This window comes from Protopterus annectens, chromosome 14.part0 (assembly GCF_019279795.1).
Source record: "Protopterus annectens isolate FY-2018-M chromosome 14.part0, PAN1.0, whole genome shotgun sequence".
In the NCBI taxonomy this organism is placed as follows: Eukaryota; Metazoa; Chordata; order Ceratodontiformes; family Protopteridae; genus Protopterus; species Protopterus annectens.
Window position 1 is genome coordinate 917,060,347 of NC_056748.1, and position 21,271 is coordinate 917,081,617.

At 40.7% G+C, this 21,271-nt stretch overlaps 1 protein-coding gene across 8 annotated transcripts in view; it reads right to left on the reverse strand.

Annotated features, from left to right (window-relative positions):
* Positions 1-21,271, reverse strand: part of BLNK (B cell linker) — a 964,832-nt gene that overhangs the window by 137,576 nt on the left and 805,985 nt on the right. For all 8 annotated transcript variants that reach the window (XM_044056709.1, XM_044056708.1, XM_044056707.1 and 5 more), the window contains one exon: positions 9,219-9,261. In XM_044056709.1, coding sequence (XP_043912644.1) covers positions 9,219-9,261 — 43 coding nt within the window. The remainder of the gene's footprint in view (positions 1-9,218; positions 9,262-21,271) is intronic.

Genomic DNA, 21,271 nt, shown 5'->3' on the forward strand with positions numbered 1-21,271 from the left:
TGCATTAGAATATGCTAGCAGTATTTAGCATCTACCTGTAAAACATAGGCCTCAGATCTTTGGCATTTAGTGGAAGTCATAAAACAATTGCGTTCCTTCATGCTTTCAGAGGTAGTAATTAGTTCACTCTGAAGACAATACAGAAAGCTTCTCAGCACAGACTCTGTGTCTCTAGCTGCCTTGAAAAACTGAAAGATACCATCTTTTATTGCGTAGCCTATAAAGTAATTTCATTTCATCTATTTTTCTAAAATTTGCTGGACTGAAGTTAACCTCCTGTATTCCAGTTTCTATTGTTAAAATATATTCATTTAGACTGTTACAATAGTGCATGTACATTTTTGTTCTCTTCCAGCAGGGGACCCTGCAGATGCATTTCAAACACAAACACTTTATAAAATACCTTTTCAACACACATGTCTGTATGAACCAGTTTGATATACACATGGCATACAGTTCTAATACAGTTGTAATACAAGCATCTTATATAAATCATATTGATATCCACAAATGACATACAATTATTTACAAAATTCCAGATAGCTGTGCTGGCAGTATCACCCTTTGTTACACTACTTTAAATAAATGAAATTAGAGTTATGAAAAATTACTTCTAACATAATCACATTGTACAGATCAGCTATGAGAAAATGAAAATTATAAGGTGAGGACTATATCTAGCAGGTTAAGATATGTAGCATAGAACAGATCACTTCAGTTTATATACTTTAAGGATTCAGTGTTGTCCTTGAGCTAAACATTACTATATTTAGAGTAAGCAGTGCCTGACATTTAGCTACCACAAGAGCAGCTAGAAAATTGTACTATAACCACTAAATATCTATAAAAACTGCATAAGTCTTACTACAAGTGGTAGTAATATCTCACTGTATCAGCAAAGCCAATATTAACTTGCCACAGTTACTGTTATTCAAATATATCTTCTGAGAGAAAACCTCAAAAACAGCAATTTAGAAAAGTAAAATGAAATTCCTAAAACCACTCATATAATCGGCAATATTAGCAGTTAAGGAGTCTTGAACATGGCACTTTAAGTAATTTGGGCCATCATGGTGGCTGTGTAATTAATATCTCTGCTTCATAGCTCCAGAGTGAAGGGTTCAATCTTGACCCCTGGGGCTTATCTGTGAAGAACTGTATGTTCTTCCCATGTGTAGAAGTCTTTTTTCTGGCTACTCCATTCCCTCCCAAAACATGCTAGTTGATTAGTTACTATACATTGTGCATATTCTTTGTATTTAGTCTTGCCCTTGTGGCCCTAGTTATGACCCCAAAGAACCACGATAGACCTTTTCACTTACCTTTTAACAAGTTTAACAAATGACTTTCTCATTATCAGGAGATCACAAGCCTCTGTGAAGGTAGTTGTCTGAAGAGTGCATGTGTGAGTGTGTGTGTGTGTGTGTGTGTGTGTGTGTGTGTGTGTGTGTGTGTGTGTGTGTGTGTGTGTGTGTGTGTGAGTGTGAGTGTGAGTGTGTGTGTGTGTGTGTGTGTGTGTGTGTGTGTGTGTGTGTGTGTGTGTGTGTGTGTGTGTGTACATATATATATGGGTTCCTATCACATCATCGAACTGTGTAATCACCGACACTCACCTCTTCGACACCAATCCATCGACGTCCATATCATCGACAATCCCGGTAAGCGATCTTCCCCCTCACAGGACCCATGGTAGCACTTTCAAGGTAAATTGTACGGAATCACGTAAACCCTGATCGGTGTAACACAGGAAGAAGCGCTACCATGGGTCCTGTGAGGGGGAAGATCACTTACCGGAATTGTCGATGATATGGACGTCGATGGATTGGTGTCGAAGAGGTGAGTGTCGGTGATTACACAGTTCGATGATGTGATAGGAACCCATATATATATATATATATATATATATATATATATATATATATATATATATATATATATATATATATATATATATATATATATATATATATATTAATAGGTTTAGATTTACTCTCACTGTGGTTTAGTTGTGAAGTATATTGAATCCATACTCATTAGATACATGCAGACATGACATGCAGATGCCAGTGTTTCCAGTCTTAAGCACCTTTTTCTTCAGTACATGAAACTGTTACATCTTCCCATTCATTTTTACCCATCTGGGAAGCATTCAGTGCATGAGGGCACTGTGTTCCCATGCAGACTAATGCAGCAGTTCTGCCTAAACAGTGCAGTTATTCTTTCTTTTGTCTTTCATGGCTCCCTATTGAAATGCTGTGTTGAGTGCTGAAAAGATGAAAAAAAAGATGGAAAAGCTGGAGAAGAGTGAATCTCGAAAATCGCTCTTTTCCTTAAAATTTGCTTTTGCAGGGGGATGACCCCCCTGCACCCCCCCAAAACTTATATATACCAACTCCGAGATCACCAGCATACCTCGGAGAAAAAGGGAATATTCCAAGAAATGGTATCTCAAACTTCATATATGTCAGTCCATTCCTTTGGCCATTCAGTCTCTGTGTTTCAGAACTCAGTCTAGTGAGTCTCAACATTTCAAATTGTCACCGTCTTTCCTTTGGTTTATCTTATATACTGTTGCTTCATCTTTTCTAAGATACCCCAGCCTATAAGGATGTGACTCATGTTGTTGAGTTGTTTTAATCAACCTATGCTTTGATAAGTTAGCTCATTTTTTTTAAATAGGGGCAAGCCCTCACACTCTATACACAGAGGTTCATAGGTAGGTACTAAGCTATTGGCCCTAGGGCCTATATAAGCCTAGCCAAATGGTACCCTGGCTTTTGCCACCCAAGAAAATTATTTTCCTGTGCCCCTGTCAAGCAGAGCCACAGAAGTGATCCTCGGGGTGAATTTCCTATCTCCCATCCAATCATCAAGATTTTTCTTGAAGAATGCTAATGAGGAGCTCTGTTTGACATATATAGGTAGTTTGTTCCAGTGCATGGGAAGTCTCTGAGACAGGAATCTATCCCTCCAGCATGTTCTGTTTATTGTGGTGACAAGTTTTAGGTCCCTAGAGCATGTAGCTTGGAGGGATTGGGATTTCTTTACGTGGAGCATGTCCAACAGCTCTGGGTTTGACATAACTTTGTATGTTATGCAGAGATTGCCTCTGAGTAGGCGCTATGCGACAGAGTAAAGCTGGAGTTTTTTGAGATGGTCTGCGTAGGGCATCTGTTTGAGGCCAGTAATCCTCTTTGTAAGGTATTTCTGTGGCCTTTCCAGTTGTTGTAGATGTCTTGTGAGGTACACACCAAAAGGGGCATTGTACTCTATAATGGGTCTAATGAGTGATGTGTAGAGGGGAACAATGACCTCTTTTTTCCTGGATGAGAAACCTTTTATGATGAGGTGTGCCATGTAGAAGGATTTCCTGACTTCTGTGGCGATGTGATTATCAAAGGAGCGACTACTGTCCACCTGTGTCCCAAGGTCTCTTATCACACTTTCGATGTTAAGTAGACTGCCGCCTATGTGGTAGTTCATGGGTACAGAGTTTTTACCAAAAGGGATGACAATGCACTTTTTGGCATTGAGCTTGAGGCCATGGCTTTGACACCAGGCATCTGTCTCAGTGAGGCCCTTTTGTAGGATGTCCACATCGTTAGGAGATTTGATTATGGCTCCTAGTTTGCAGTCATCTGTGAACTTTGTTAGCCAAAGACCTTCTGTGTTAGCCTTTACTTCAGAGAAATAGATACCAAACAGGAGAGGACCTAGGACTGAACCCTGTGGTACGCCACTTGTCGCTGGTCTGAAGTTGGATTTAGAGTCTGCTACTTTCACAGTGTGGGTTCGGTCAGTGAGCCAGTTGGCAACCCATCTTGTGACATAGGGATTTATACCTAGTTTAGTGAGTTTGTGTATAATTCCAGAGTGGGGGATGGTATAAAAAGCCTTGGCGAGATCTAGTTATGCTGTGTGTACCACCTTACACTCATCTACAGCTTTGGTGACCGCTTCAAAGAAGTCTTTCAGGTTTAGGAGACATGATTTGCCTTTTACAAACCCGAACTGGGTAGGGTCCAGAGTTTGGAGATTACCAATGTCATTGTTTATAAGTTCCATGATGATACACTCCATAGCCTTGCAGACCAGGCTCGTCAGGCTAATGGGGCGGTAGTAGAATTACCTGTTTCTCTGATTGTTTTCTTGAGTTCTTTTCTCTCTGGGTGTAGGCCTGCTCCATTCGCCCCCTTACCCTGCCCCCATTCCCAGCCACCCATATTACAATTTCCTTTATAGAAACCACTCCCTCCCCTTCCTGTCTCAACATCCACTCACCAACAACTTCCTGCCTATAAACCACTCCCTCCCTATTGACTGCCACTCCTACCCTACATCAATTCCTTAACCTTAAGTACTCTACCCTATCTACAATCACTCTGCACACACTCTAACCATGAAACATCTCCTCATTACATCTGTACTCCTATTAACACTCTCTGCTCTAACCTCTTACCACTCCCACCTTTCCAGTCCTCTCATACACTCCCCTACCTTCCACATAAATAATGCCTTTGCTAAAACTTCCTCATTTATGATTTCCCCAACTCTAATTTCTCCACCACATGTCTTCATAAACTATATTTACTTCAGATCCATGCATCTACCCAAAAATCTAAACCAAGGCTACCCAAACCTCACATACCTATTACTTCTCTCTCTCGCGTCTCACAAAAAAACCTAGTCTGCTGTGGTGGCATCAACCCAACTCCAATGTATAAAAAAACACACCAGAAATTGTGGCTACTGTATCATAATAAAAAAATTTTAACCCACAATGCTAGATTCGCACCGGCACCGGCACAAGCATTCCTCCTTCCCTCCCTCCTATATGCCGCCGCAGTACTCACCAACATCCAAACTACAACCCTAAACAAACTCCAACAAACTTACCACAAAATTGCTAAATTTATCACATACTCTCCTTACAATGCTCATCACTGCATTGCTCTAAACTCTCTCCAATGGCTTGAGCTCCCCCAACTCCAGCTATCTCAATTTCAAATGCTGCACAACATGCTTTACAAACCTTCATCCTGTCCATCTCTTTCATCCTTTATCTGGAACTATACTCCACCTTGGACCCTCCATACCTCTAACCAGCAACTACTTGACATCTACCAACCTAAGAAAACACTTGGTAAACTACTATATAAATATTCTGTTGCCCTCGCTTGGAACAAACTTTTGTTAAACATACATACCATCACCCACCCATTACGCTTTAAAAATATACTAAAACACCATATGCTCAACTCCAAGTATTGTCCCTGCCAAGATCCAACATAAACAACTGCTTCTTAGCAATTAAGATACAAAATTCTCTAATGTAAATACATGACTGCTTTGTATAAATATTGTGCTTTTTGTCAACTCATGTAAGCTTTCTATTTTGTTTTTACTCATGCTGTATTAACAGATTTGTTATTTTTAATCCTTGTACTATCTCTCATTGATGTATGCACTTAAATATTTTAACTGCAATACTGATTTTCATGTAACTATTCTTTTTCAAGCTTTTCTCCTCAGGTCTCCACTGAAAATGGGCCTCAAGCCCAGTTGGACTAACCCTGTTAACAAATGTCAATAAAAAAGAAATGTGTATATATATATATATATATATATATATATATATATATGTATGTATACACACACACACACACACACACACACACACACACACACACACACACACACACATCTGTTCTGTCTATATACATCTCTCTCTCTGTCTATATATATATATATATATATATATATATATATATATATATGTACACACACACACACACACACACATACACTGGCAATGAACTTTACTTTTCACCTGTTATTGAAAAGTCCAGTTTTCTGGTGCAGAGTTCACTTGTTTCTTACTGCCATGTGCATTTTGATGCATCTTGCACACGTGTCTGAATCAGGTTAACATATATCACCAAGTCTTGGTGCCTATGTTACAGTTTGCACCAGATGCATGTATTACATGCTGTTATAGGCTCATAGTTAAGTTTTACCCTAGCTGCCTTTGCTGGCCATTTTAAGTCTAGTCAGTTTCCCTTATTGTATTTGAAGTAACCTATCCCATTTGATTATAAATTGGCCTTACCAATCCCATGGTTGATAACTAGAGTCTATATTAAATCAGCAAATGCTTAAAATAGTGAATGCTGATTTATTGACCCTTTAAAAGCGAAAGCTTGAAATCTCGAAGACACAGAACAGCGATTTTTCCCCAGGGAAAATAAATTGCTGTTCCACAAAACAAAAAAACCCCCCTTCAAAATGCTAAATAAAGTGGGGGGCTTCACCCCCCACACCCCCTATGTGGGGGGCTGTGCCCTCCACACCCCCCTACTTAAATATACCGACTCCAAGATTGCACCACAGTGGAGAAAATGGCAAAGTCCTGAAAATGGCCCAGCAATTTTTTTTCCCTGGGAAACAACTCATTCTTCATAGACTGCACAGCTAAACTATCAGCCTCCTTCCCACCCCCCCTCCTCCACTACCACCACCTCCTGCCCCAACTACCACCCCAATCATCAACCTTCCTCCACATCCTTCTGCCTCAAGCCCATCCCCACAAGCACTATAAAAAGACTTCTCCTCAAACTCAAACTCTGTCACAATGCACCCGACAACCTTCCATCCACCTTCCTCAAACAATCTACAGACAGCATTCCCTATCCCATCTCTAGTCTTATAAATAGATCCATACAAGAATCATACATCCCTTCTATCTGGCGCCATGTTTACATCATCCCCCTCCACAAAGGTGGCAAAAATACTGATACCACCAACTTCAGGCCTATTGCCATCCTTTTACCTCTTTCTGAAATACTAGAGAAAACAATACAAGCACAACTCATGGCACACCTAACACTAAACAATCTCCTCTACCCTACCCAACCTGGCTTTCGCATGGGGCCACAGCACCACAACTGCCCTTCTTTCCTTTCTTGAAACCATAAACCTCAAACGTGACTCAGGCAAGTTCGTATCCACACTATTCCTATATCTGTCAAAGGCCTTTGACACCATCTCATACACCCTACTTATATCCCAACTCTCCACCCTACACCTGTCTCCCACCACCATCGCCTGGTTTTCCAGCTACTTGTCCAACCTCCAACAAGCTGTCCAATGGAAAACTTCAACTTCCCCCTTCCTTTCCACACCCAGAGGTGTTAAATAAGGTTCTGTTCTTGGCCCTCTTCTCTTCAACCTATTCATTAACAACTTTCAGCAATCCATCCCAGACTCATCTATCATCCAATATGCAGATGACTCAACAATAATCTGCTCAGCCTTCTCCCCCTCCGAGCTCCTAGCAAAAACTCAACTAGCCTTCTTCAAAACAGAAACCTGGATGCAGTCTAACCATCTGGCACTAAATGCAAATAAAACCAAACTAATGTTTTTTCCCCCTACCAAAAACTCTAGTGACAAATCCACATTCACCATACAGAGCCAAAACAACACCCTCCTTGAAACTGTTCCCAACACCAAGCTTCTTTGCATCATTATTGATGAAGAACTAAAATTTGACTCCCACATCCACTCCACAATCAAGAAAATCCATCAAAAGTTAGGTCTCCTCTACAGGCACAACCACTTCCTAAGCCCCTCTACCAGTCAAACTCTTGCATCCACCTTCCTACTCCCCTCCCTTATTTATGGTGCTCCTCTTTTCACCAATCTCCATCTTGGCCTTTGGTCCAAACTTGAATCCTGCTACCACAATATCTCCAAATTTTCAACCAATTCAAAAACTCATCCCACCACTGCCACTCCCTCCTCATCCTCAACTGGCTTGAACTACCCAACTACCTCAGTTACCGACAACTCACCATTGCCCACAAGCTCATCTTTAAACCTGCCAACTGCCCAGCTCTCGCTACTTCCTCAAAACCTTACATTCCCAGCCACTCACTCAGATCCAAAAAACAAAATCTCCTTAAGGTCCACAAACCTGCATGACCTCCTGGCCATCTACTGCTGTCCTACTCTTTAGCTAAACAGTGGAACTCTCTCCCCACACACCTATGCAGCCTACCTAACCATACAAATTTCAAATCTCAGTTACTCTCTCATCTTTCTTCCAAATGGGAATGCTCTTGCCATGCTCCAACTTAAACCCCTCCTCCCCCATCCCCTTATTCCACCTTGCACTGACTCATCCAACTACCTCTACTATTACTTCATCCCACCCAAAACAATCCCTCCCCTACTAAAAACTAATTTTCTCTCTAATATTTATTGTACTAAACTTTCCAGTCTCAAATATGCTATTACCCTCTCCATGCATAATGTTTTCCTAACTTACTAATGGCTAGTAGTTATATATTTTGAAATGTTAAACCTACAATTGAGTTTATAACAAAAATATTCACTTTATGTAAATGTTGAAATTTCTGTATTGAATTATGTATTTTCATTTTTGTAACATTGTGACAAGCCAATTGCAAATATCATGGAGATTATCTGTAAATGTTTAATTAGCTGTATAAACTATGTCCTTTTGTAATATGTGAAATGTAACTTGCAATTGTTATGAAGCTTTTCTCTCTGGGCCTCCACTGAAAATGGGCTCTTCTTGGCCCAGTGGACTTCCCTGGTCATCAAACTTAAATAAATAAATAATAAATAAACAGTTCCTCAAAATATTCCTTCTACCACTCAGCACTACCCCCAGTAATGGTTAACAATTCTTCAGTTTTATCTAATGCAGGTTAAGCAAGGCCTCACCTTTTAGTAGCTAAGTGCTGAATGATTAAATAAAATCAATTTCAGGCCTCTCAAAACTTCTTCCATGTATATGCTTTCATTTGATATGAGGCTACATGTGTAGAGTGGCCACCAGTCACTTTGCAGAGGGCATCACCCTGAGGCATGTCTTAAGAGGCGAGACCTGGCAGCCCTTGTCTGGACATTTTATTTGTAAGTATTAATACAAATTAGTAGAGAGAGTAATTACTACATATTTAAGATTACATTTAATGTCAAGTTGCAGTGCATAGTCTTATTCATTGAATAGAAAAGTAAAATGATATTATGCCTTAACAAGTGCTTTAGATTTTTTATTAGCTTATTCTCCTATTCTGAAATAATAACTATGTCTACATTATAAAGTGCATTAAATAAGTGGGTTAAATGATAGATTGAATGTTTATTGAAAACAATAAAACTTACTTATAAAATAGATTAATACTTACTGTCCTGGTCAGATACTTCATATTCATCATATCTTTTCTGTTCCTAAAAAATATAATATGACTTTAGGTATGTAGTTTAATATGCAACATGATTTCAGTTGTTTTTTTATCATATTTTGGATTTAGGAAATGATTTATAAGCAGCTTAGATTAATACTGCAACACAAATTCTATACTTTGTATATAACTCCTTGTTAAAATTATTTTACAGTTAAGCTCACTATCAGATAAAGTGATTCTCCATTCTGGTAATTGCTTTCCTAGCCCTACTTTTTCATTCTGTCACAGCATTATAGTTGCACAGACTGTTAATGTAATATTATTGTGAACATATCTATTATATCATTTCAAGAATAGGTCAACAGATAAGAAAGAGCAAAGGAAAAAGCCCACCTAGGCATGAGCATGACCACTTACTCAATGTGTGCAATTTTACTTTATTGTTACTCATGTGTGAATCACTGTTATCAAAATAAAATAACTAAATTTGACTACTCAGTGATTGATTGTTTTATTGGAAATGTTACTGGAAGTATGACATTGGTGTGTCAGACACCAGTACAACTAAGGTACTTTGATCAGATTATGTGATTAGGGAAACAGTGAAGTGTGAAAGTACAGTTGTGAACACTTTCCATAAATGTAGATGTTCGAGTGTATTCACTGTTGCAGTCATCATATTTGGGTTATCCCTGGCAGGGTAGCCCTCGGCTGGCCCAAATACCAGAGACTTAGTATTTCTGCGTTAGTTACTGTCGCTTGAAGACTGACGTCAGGTCATCAGTAGTATAAAGTAAGGCAGTCAATGCCATTACATCAGTTTTTCTTGCCCTAACCTGTCAGCAGCCCCCAAGTAAGAGACCAGATTCTGGTGGAAGAACCCCACCAGTGGAAAATAAATACCAATATGCCCCTTGTAAGGAAAGGAGAACAACAAGTTAGAATGGTAATAAAAGGAAAAAGAGAAGAAAGGGGGATGGAGGGAGGGAATCCAGGACTGCAACAGTGAATACACTCAAACATCTACATTTATGTCAAGTGTACACAACTGTACTATGTTCTTCGTGTTTCACTGTTGCAGTCATCACACTTGGTTTGATTCCCAAAGCTGAGGAAAAGGGTGGAGGCAGTCAAGGAAACTAGGAGCTGGTTAGGATCCCCTGCAAGTCTGCAGAGACAAACCCTGCCCTGGATTTGGAGAAGAGAGGCAGGTGGTAATGCTTGGCAAAAGTGTGAACAGATGTCCAGATGGCAGCCTCCAGGATGTCCCTGATGGGGACTCCTCTGAGGAAAGCTGCAGAGGTTGAGGCTGCTCTGGTGGAGTGTGTCCTGACCCCCTTGGGGGGAGGCTTTCCATGCTGTTTGTAGCAGAAATGGATGCAGTGTGCTATCCATTTGTAAATGGTTTGTTTGGAGATGGCTTTGCCTTCTGCCCCTGTAGCAAAGCTAACCAGCAATTGATCAGACCTTCTGAAGGATTTAGTCCTGTCTAGATAGAATCTGAGCTGTCTGTGCACATCTAGAGAGTGAAGAATCCATCTCCCCTTGTTCTGGAGATTAGGAAAAAAGGTGGGCAAATTAATGGATTGGTTGAGAGCCACACTGGACACCCCCTTGGGCATGAAGGATGGGTTAGTTCTGAGGGATACCCTGTCTGCATGGAAGATGATGAAGGGTTCCACAGCCATGAGTGCTTGCAGCTCAGACACTCTTCTGGCTGAAGTGATGGCCAGAAGGAATGCTGTCTTCCAGGAGAGAAATTTAGCTCTGCAGAAGCAGCTGGCTCAAAAGGGGGAAGGGTTAGCTTTTCCAATACAAAGTTAAAGTCCCAAGCTGGTGTTGGTGCCCTTCTGGATGGCCTCAAGTTGCTAGCCCCTTTTAGGAGCTGTTTGATGAAAAGGTGTGAGAAAAGGGCCTGCTCAGTGGGAAAAGGAGCAGAAATAGCAGAGGCATGAATTTTTATAGAGGAGAATGAGATGCCACTGTGTAGTAGGTCAGCTAAGTAATCTAGGATGAGAGGGAGGGAGGGCTGTGCCATATTGGCTCCCTTAGCCTGGATCCAGGTACAAAACCTTTTCCATTTATCAGCATAAGAATTTCTGGTGCTAGGACATCTGGCCTCACGGATAACATCCAGAACCTGTTTACTGAGGTTGGCAGATTGGTTCGGGGTTAGGGAAAAAGCCAAGCTGCCAAATTGAGTATCTGCAATTGGGGATGCATGAATTCCCCTTCCCTCTGGGTCAGGAGGTTTGGGATCTGAGGAAGATGCCATGGAGGTAGCATGGACAGGCTGCGCAGCAAGGGGTACCAGTACTGCTGGGGCCAGTCTGGAGCTATAAGAATGGTCCTTAGTTTTTCCTCCCTTATTTTGAGTAGTAACCTGGGCATGAGAGGTAGGGGAGGAAAGGCATAGACTGATAGATTGACCCAGGGGAAGGACAGGGCATCCACTTTCCAAGCCATGCAGTGATGCTCCCTGGTGCAGAATTTACTGAGTTGATGGTTGGTGTGGGAAGCAAACAGGTTGACCTTCGGGGTTCCCATCTGACTTATTAGGGTGAAGGTACTTCTGTTGAGTTGCCACTTGTGTGGGTCCAGAAGATTTCTGCTTAATTGCTCTGCCAGAGAGTTGAGAGAGCCTGGTAGGAATTGTGCTAACAGGTGTAGTTGCATGGCAGAGGCTGTGTGCCAAAGGGTCATGGCCAGCCTGCATAGAGGGTAGGAGTGAGTCCCTCCCTGCCTGTTGATGTACCACATCACAGTGGTGTTGTCTGTTTTGATCAGGAGAGCCCCTGGAGAGAAAAGGGGCAGGAAAGATATCAAAGGGTGCTTCACAGTCATCATGTCTTTTTGATTGATGTTCAGAGGGATTTGCTGTGGGCTCCATTGGCCCTGTATGCACCTGCTGGCCAGGTGTGCACCCCAAGCATAGTCTGATGTGTCTGTGATGAGGGTCTGGGTAGCGGGGGTGGGGAGAAAGGCATTCCCTTGTTGTGGGAGCATGCTGTTTCCCACCAAAGAAGATCTTTTCTGAGGCAAGGAATTATTGGGAGAAGAGTTTCCAGGTCTTGAGAGTGTTGACACCAAAGGCTCTTTAGGTACCATTGATGTTTCCTCATATGCAGTCTGGGATATGGAATGAGTAGTATGCAAGATGCCATGAACCCCAGAGCTTGCAGGATCTTCCTTGCAGATAGCTGAGGCCTGGTGGCTAGTTGAGAGAAGTAGGCTGTCAGGAAAATTTGTTTCTCTGGAGTAAGGTATGCCATCTGGGATGCTGTGTCCAGACGTGCTCCCAGGAAGATTATCCTTTGGGTCAGCACCTATTTGGATTTCATTTCATTGATCATGTACCCTAGGGAGGTTAGCAGGGTCTTTACAAAGGCAAGGTGCTTGAGCAGCTTTTCCTGGCTGTCTGCCTGAATAAGGCAGTCATCTAGGTATGGGTAAATCTGAATATTTATTTGTCTGCAAAAGGCAATGGCCGGAGCCAGAAATTTTGTGAAAACTCTGGGAGCAGTAGAAAAGCCAAAGGGAATGCAGAGAACTGAAAGTGTTGAGATCCTGCCCTGAAGCGGAGATATTCCTGCATAATTCCCTGATAGGAATGTGGAGGTAAGTCTCTTTTAGAGCCAGGGTGGCTAGCCAATCATCCTTGGACAGCATGGGTAGCAGCTATTGGAAGGGTGAGCATTTTGAATTCTGGGATCACCAGGAAGGTGTTTAGAATGCATAGCTCAAGGATGGGGTGCCAGGAGCTCTCTTTTCTGGGCACCAGAAAAAGTCTGGAGTAGAAACCTTGGCCTGTCTGTTCTGCAGGAATGTGCTCTACTGCCCTCATAGAGAACAGGGAAAGGATTTGCTTTTGAGCCTCTACCCACTGATTTAGTGGTAGATCTGGCTACCCTTTTGTGGTTGGAAGGGTGTGGAAGGAAAATTTGTATCCCTAATACACAGTGTTCGGAACCCAGTGGTCCTTGGTAATGGTGGCACAGGTGCTTGAGTGAAAGGAGAGTTTTCCTCCTAGGAATAAGTGGTGGTGGGCAGAGGGAGGGGATGGAGGAGGTGAGTCATTGTGAGTTCTTACCATAAGGGAGAGGCTTAGAACTCCCTGGTTTAGAAGTGGAGGTAGTCCAATGATTAGATTGCTGCATTCCCTGGGGCTGCTGTCTGGGGGGGTCTGCTTCCACGGGGCCTAGGCTGGGCCTGTTTACTGGGAGCAGGAAAGGACCAGTGTTTGGAAAGACAATGCCTGCTGAACCTAGGGGGCTGGACCTGCAAGAAATCCTTAACTGTTTACATAGATTTTGCTTTTTCTTCCGTCTTTTTTAGACCTCTTCTGCCTTAGTGCCAAATAAGTTATCTTTGTGCAAGGGGGCATCCAACAATTTAGATTTGACATGGTCTGGCAGGGGCTGTTCCTTAAGCCATGAATGCCTTCTAATGAGAGATCCAGTGACTGCTGCCCTGAAAGAAGATTCCAGGGCATCAAAACCACAGTGCAAAGTGTGTTTAATTACTTGACTTGCAGAATGCATTAACTCTTGTAAATCTTTAGATTCTGCCCAAGCAGGAAAGGAAGACATTTTTTTGTTTAAGGAGTTCCAAGGTATTTTGCTAAAATTTCAGCATATGGAACTGACAGTTTAGTGCCCTGATAGCAAGAGTAGCTGAGGTGTATACTTTTTTACCCCATCTGTCCCAATGCTTGGGAATCCCTGTCTGTGGGGGTGGGATTCTTAACAGAGGTTGATTTAATCCCTTTTGGCCTTTGAGAAATTATCTCAGGGTCAGCTGTAGGATTTTTAAAAAGATATTTGTGTGAGTCAGGGACTCTATAGTACTGTCTGATTTTCTGGGAGCAGGAGGAAGGGTGTCAGGAGTCAAGCTGGATTCGAGAAAGACATCCTCCACAACATCCAGGACTGGGAGGATGGCCAAAGGTCGGTGTTATAGAAGATCTAGGAATTCCCTGAGTCTCTTTTTAGACTCAGGATAGTCCTGACTCTCTCATTGGAAATGATCCCTTAAAGTATGCAGGGTTTCCCCAAAGGAAAAATCCTCTAGGGGAGAGGTTGAAGGAATGGAATCCTCTGCATCAGAATCCTCATAAGTGGAGGGGGTTGCATGTCTTCATATTCAGATGCATCAGATTCATTTCACTCTTGTTCAGACAAAATTACAGGAGACAGATCTATTTCCTTTTGGAGGGGGTAGCTTGGCTTCCCCTGATCAGCATGATAAGGTCTTCCACCATTTTAAGCATTTGAGACTGAGGAAAGGTAGCAGGTGCCTGAGAGTGGGTTGTCAGTTTCTTGGGTATGGTTTGTACCCTGGGCCTAAGAAACTTGATAGTTTTAGAAAGAACGGTAATTGCGAAAGAAGACGTCAGTTTGTGTCAAGATTCGGTAGTGCAAAGGACTTGCTAGGAAGCCAGTAGCTGCTCAGCAGCTCCAAACCCATCCAAGGTAGAGACGACCACAGGATCCTTAGTCAAAGAAGAGTTTTGTGGCATACCAGACTCTGAAAGGCTCTCGATAGTGGCCTGCGACTCAACAGAAGGGCCTTACTGAGTACCAGAGAACTGACGACTAGCTTAACGGAAGCATCGTTGGTAGGTTTGGACCTGTGCGGTCTGTCCCTGTCTTTATCTTTACATTTTTTCTGAAGATCTGCTGTTGGATGGCTTACCGATATCGGAATTCAAGGATTGTAAGTGAAAATATCTGGCTACAATAAGGGCCCAACAATGGATAGTTATGGTGTTAAACAAAGCACAGAAGTGACAACGAGGGACATCATGGTCTGGGCTTAAACAAGTGACGCAGTAAGAGTGAAAGTCTCGGTGTGGTATTTGCTTTCCACAGGCGAGACAATTATTAACTTTTTCTGACATTGGTTAGTGCAAGAAAAAAGGATCCCCAACAGGGTACTTAGCTTTAGAAGACTTCAACTTCAATTCGGTAGACGAAAACACAGGTAGAGGCCAACCGGCACTCGTGCGAACTGCTTCTGCTTCTGACTCCAAGAAAGACTGATGTAATGGCATGTATAGTATAAAAGAGTTGTGGATTACTGGAGTTCCAAGATGTCAGACAACTGCTTCAAGTACCTCTGCAAAGCTCCTCATCATTTCAATAAATATAAATGAAACAATCTTTTTTAAATAAATTTTGGCTTGCAGACCTACATGCTTTGGTTACCAAATGCCCAAAAGGATCACTGGTGACTTTACAGAACATTTCTCTATTTTCCTCAGATCTGACAAAACTTTCAGTTATTGTGACATCCACTTCAGCTGAGGCTAACAATTAACACTCAGCTGGACACCTTCTTCTGTTCGAGCTGACTAAGGAGTTTTAATGTATAGTAAGATGCAAAACATTTCAAACTAAAGTCATCGACTTTAGTTAACCATTTAATTCCAGCATGAAGACACAAGGTGCATCATAAAATAGCATCAAGAAAGATTGCAAGGGATTGATGCTACTGCAACTGGAGTTGAGACAAGGCTCTAGGGGAATGGATTACAGATATATTTTATGGAAAACAAAATCAGTTTCTCCTAGACAGACCTGATGATTCAGAAAATCATTTCAAAGAAATAGCATTAGATTATATGGGTTACCTGAAGGAGAATATAGTAAGGACCCAGCTGTCCTTTATACAGTAATGATGCCACGTATTCTGAAGCTGTCAGATCCCTTTTGTATGATCTTGCAAAAACCCCTGTATAATTTAAATCCATATAGGCTATCATTTTAAGAAAACCAGTGCTGTTAAAAGGCACGCTGCTTAAATATAAGCATGACATCAAGATGACAGCTGTATAAAACGTCACTGTGATTAGCTCTGTTTCAGCCTCATTCTTGGTTTTCTAATTTGCAGTCTATTTCATTTTTATTGACATCCCATGGCATTGGAAGTAAAAAAAAAAATAATGTTAAGAAAATGCCTCTGCTGTCTGTATATTTTGTTCTTTTTTATACTTTACTATAAATACAAAGACAATTGAATTACTGCAAATATGACAGCAGCAACCTCTCTGATTCCTCCTGCCAAACTGGAAGTTAAAAGATAGAATCAAAGTTTTCAATTTTTGTTAAGTAAATGTACGAGTGGCTTTTTCCACATACAACAGAAGAGGAAGTTATTAATATGAAAACTAAGTATGAGCTACCAGAGAATGAGAAAAAATGATTTAGTTCTAGTGAAACCGAAATTTAAAGAGGAGAGTGAACCAAAAAAAAATCCCTAGCTGAAACATTTTGTTTTACAAGAAATCAAGGATGGCATGAACTTTTTGATGTTTATGCAAATAAACTTAGGTGCAAAGAGAAGTACAGGAATTTTGAAAAAAAATGAGATATACTAGTGTGTGTGTGTGTGTGTGTGTGTGTGTGTGTGTGTGTGTGTGCGTGTGTGCATGTGTGTGTCATTCAGAGTGATCATATGATGAGCAAGTTACTGATGGAAAAGGACTTGATACTGGAAAAGCAACAGACATAAACAAATCACGTCAATTAACTGATATAAAGATGTAAGAGTTGATTGGAAAGATCAATGCATGCAAAATAAATACTATAAATAGGCATACAAATGCATTTAGAAAAGAAAGAGTATGTACAGAAAATGTAAAGCAGGCCAAATGTGACTATAAAGGTATAAGACATGGAACATGGGCAGTCATCAAGAATGCTATGACAGAGGTAAAACTGAAAAAAAAAAGATAATATGGCAATTAAAGTGCAGTCAGTCTGAGTGTGTGGTATGGATATAGTTGTAAAGGTAAAGCTTGTCTAGTTTACAAGGTTATCTGCAGAAGCTGTAGAAATGTTGATCAATTTGCTAAAAATGTGTAAATTTCTCAAGAAAACTATCTTTATGAGACAAAGTTTTTCAAGAAGCTGATAGTATAGCTATACATAAAGAAAGAAGTCTTCTCAAGGCAGGTGAAATGTGTAGGTATTGCAAGGAAATAAAGTACTGGTCAGAAAAATGATTGATTAATAACATGGATATTAAATTTAAATTGGACACTGGAAAGGAATGTAATATTTTCAGTGAGAGTTTTTTTTAATGCCTTGTAAGAGAAAGATCCATGGAAGAAAGCTCTGTTTAGTTTGTTGTTGTACTCTGGCAATAGATTAATTCCTGAGGTATAGATGAAGCTAGAGTGCATATACAAAAACAATCTATAACATTTTTTTTCCAAAAACCAAAGAGGACCAACCATGGCTTGGTGTAAAACAGTTTTAATAAAACAAAAAAGAGTAAGCACTTTCTTGACTTTCCAGTCACTTCTTCAGACTCAAATACAAAGAAAGCAGTATCAAAGCACTTTAAAAAACTGCCAATCTGAAGCAATTAACTAATTAGTCAGCTTAAAGGCATCTCTCCAGACACTACTAAAAAGGAGTTACATATCACATAGTCACCATGTCAATGTTATAAATACACATATTATAAAAAACACATACATTAAAACATTTTTTAGAACACTTTACTCAATGGGGGAGTGTGCATGTGCTTAGTAATTAGTTAATTGCTTAAGATTGGGCCGTCTTTTTTTCATAGTATCCAAATGAAAGTGCATGGTTGAGATACCAGTGAAATGTTTACTACTGATGCTAAGTATACGCAGCATGATAAAGAGAATAATGTGCAAACGCTCAGGGGATGTGAATTATATGACTGTGCTTCAGAAGAAAATTAGCAGAATTTATTTATTATTATTTTTTTTTTTATATTTGTTTACCAAAGTACTGGACTGATCTCAATCGACCATTTGCAAGCACAACCCCCCTCCCGGGTGAATAGGATCACATAAAAAATGAAGAAACATATTTACAGATACAAAGATAGGCAATAAAACATATATATTTTTATAGATGCACAAATATGTAACATTTAGTACAAGATACAGTTTACAAAATCAAAATGTGGATGGAAAAATGGAATTATGCTTAGCAGAGCTTTTGGATAAGATATAGCCATAATGACTGATATAGTTTATGCTACAGGGATAGCAGCATATCATTATATAGAGAGGTATGAAGAAATTAGAAGAGGCAAGTAAGAATAGATGCAGGAAAGGATACCATTGGGAGAAGACAGAGAAATGGAGAGAGAGGCATGCAGAGGGAAGAGGAATAGAAAGGAGAAAACTGTGAATGATGCAAAGAGAAGGGGGGAGGTAGGATGAAGGAGAGGCAGTCAGTAAGGGGATGCAAGCTGAGATAAGGAAAGATGAAAAAGGGATAAAGTGGTGAAAGAATCACGACATTAAAATTGTGCTGAAAAAATTTAATGACTTACGTTTAGCCAAAACAGTTTGCTCGAGCAATGTACCATCAAGTTCAATCCTGATATGCCCCATAGTGCATGACTTTAGATGTATGCCAGTGGTTATGAAGTGAAGAATTGACAGGGGCTCAAAAGCATAGAAGATGTGGCAGTCATTGCCAGACAGACTGAACTGTTAGATGGAGTTAACAATATGGTGAAATAGTGAATAAAATGTTTATATACACTGACTCCTAGACCTGAATAAGGCAATAAAGAAAGAACACTGTCCTCTTAAAACTGTTGAAGAGGTTGCAGTGATGACGCTTTGAGCCAAGTACTTATCAGTGGTCGATGTCAATCACAAGATTTGGCAGGTGAAAATGGATGATAAAGGCTTGAAGCTGTGTCTGTTTATCACCCCCTCCTGGCTGACATATGTTCCAACAGGTGTTGCATGGAATCATGTTAGCTGAAAAAGGCTACCAAAGGTAGGTGCAAATATTGTGGTAGCTCTGGATGGGGTATTGAATATTACAGATGCCATGCTGGTACTGGGTGAAACAGAACTGGAACATAACATTAGATTGTTTCTGGAGTGACTGCAGAGTAATAATTTGAAGCTAAAAACAAGATGTGCCAAATAGGTGTGAACTCTGTTCATTTATTTATTTATTAATTGACATTTGTTAACCGGGTTGGTCCAGCTGGGGGTTGGTCCAGCTGGGCTTGTGGCCTGTTTTCAGTGGAGACTCGAGGAGAAAAGCTCCAGTTATAAACAATTTACAATGTATAAGAAGTACAGGATAAAAATGTCACAATCCAAGGAGTAAATAATATTGGAAAAAAAAACTCTATAAAGTACATGGAGCATGGAATAAAGCACAGTCCTGACAGAGTCAAGGATGAGGCACAAATTGAACATACCAAAGCAAGGAGGCATTGTAAAGTTTCTTTGGAATGGTTCAGTATCTTGTAACATTCATATCTAATTTGTCCAAAAGTGTTAAAGCCGTTGCATAAATTGTTTGAAAAAAGTACCAAATGTTTGTCTTTTCGGCTTTTCCTGGTTGGGAACTCCGGTCCGCTAATGATTGGCAGTAGATTTTTTTATGGTGCCAACTTGCCAGCCCGACGCCCAACCTTCAGCGAAGGCACACCCATTCACGCATATCTTTTGGAGGCCATTTGACTGCGGGGAGGGCATGCAGACTCCACACAGAAGGCACTCCAGCTGTGAATCGAACAGGAGAACCTCTTGCTGTGAGGCAACAATGCTACTGCTGTACCACCGCGGCTTGAAAAAAGTACCAAATGATGTTAGGAATTTAAAGCAGGAAGTAGTTTTGGAATTCTGAAGAAAATGATCAGAGAAACTCCTACCTTGAAAGATTACTATGTTTGCAAGTCCAACCTGGGGCAATATTACTACAGGACAGACTTGCCATGGCATATATGTTTAGACCACTTACAGGAACACAGATGTGATATGATCAAGTAGAAGACCTGTTGGTCATTGTATATGACTGTGAAAAAATTATAACCACATATATCAACATCATGTATGGATAGAGTCTGACCATAAGCCACTTCCGAGAATTTTATAAAAACCATTACATAAGGTACCACAAAACAAACTAATAAAAAAATGAACACTTCAAAGTAAAATAAAATAATGGACGCTGACTGCAATGAATTCCACAAAACAGGTTTAATAATGCCAAAAACAGTAAAGTAAGTGCTTTCGTCTTACTCCAATGAGCAAAACTTCCTCAGACCTGGTCAGTGATTTATAAGAAATCCAGCTCAAGATGAGACAGTAACTATTAGATCCTTGCAACAAACAGAAGAGAATTCTGGCCATTTAAAACTTATTTTAAAACCAGGACAATTTAAATATCTTTAATTCACATGGCTGACCTGAACACTTCCTATGTATTGGTATCATCTCTTTCTTTGTCTCTGTGGCATGGTCAATATACTAACTGGTGGGCTATACCTGCCATTTCCTTGTACTTTCCTTGGACACAAGATGTGCCACTTAATGTATCTCAGTCCAACTTCTGTGGCCCCTGCAGTCACTCATTGCACTGCATACATTGTTCTTGTGACATATATGATCAGAGGGACACTGCATAGGAACCGTGTCATCCTGCACCTTGTGGCATACTGCCTGCAATAGTACCCTCTGCTCTGACAGCTGTACTGTTTATATTTGTATTATATATCTCACAACATTTTACTCCTTCAGGTTCTTTTATGTCAAACAGCAGTGCACATTATTCCCACTTTTCTCTGCTGTTGTGTATCTTTGCTTATTGCTATTATTTTTTCAAGGTTTATTTGTAGATTTTATTTTGTTTCTATCAGTTTATGTTGCTGTTGTATGCATTGTCAGCCACAGCTGCGGATGTGGTGCTGCAATGGTATCCTTGTTGCTAACCTGCCTTGTCATCACCTACTAGGTCTCCAGCTGTCTACAAGCCTTTGTTTCTGCAGAGTGATAAAAGTCATCTGGCAGGAGGTGACCTGGAAGGTTCCCTGGTGGCCTCCAGTAGTCTGTCACCACTGTGTGGGGAAATGTAGGCTACCTATCAGGAATTCTCACCTGTAGGTCATAATAGCTCAGGGTATGTAACCCAACAGGAGATGGAGAATTTAGTGATGATATTGGTCATGGACAGACTGGTAAGTTGATGGCTGCATTGGTTGCATGATGCACATCCGTCTGTGGCTGGCAGAGTTGCACCTTTCCCTGGCCATCA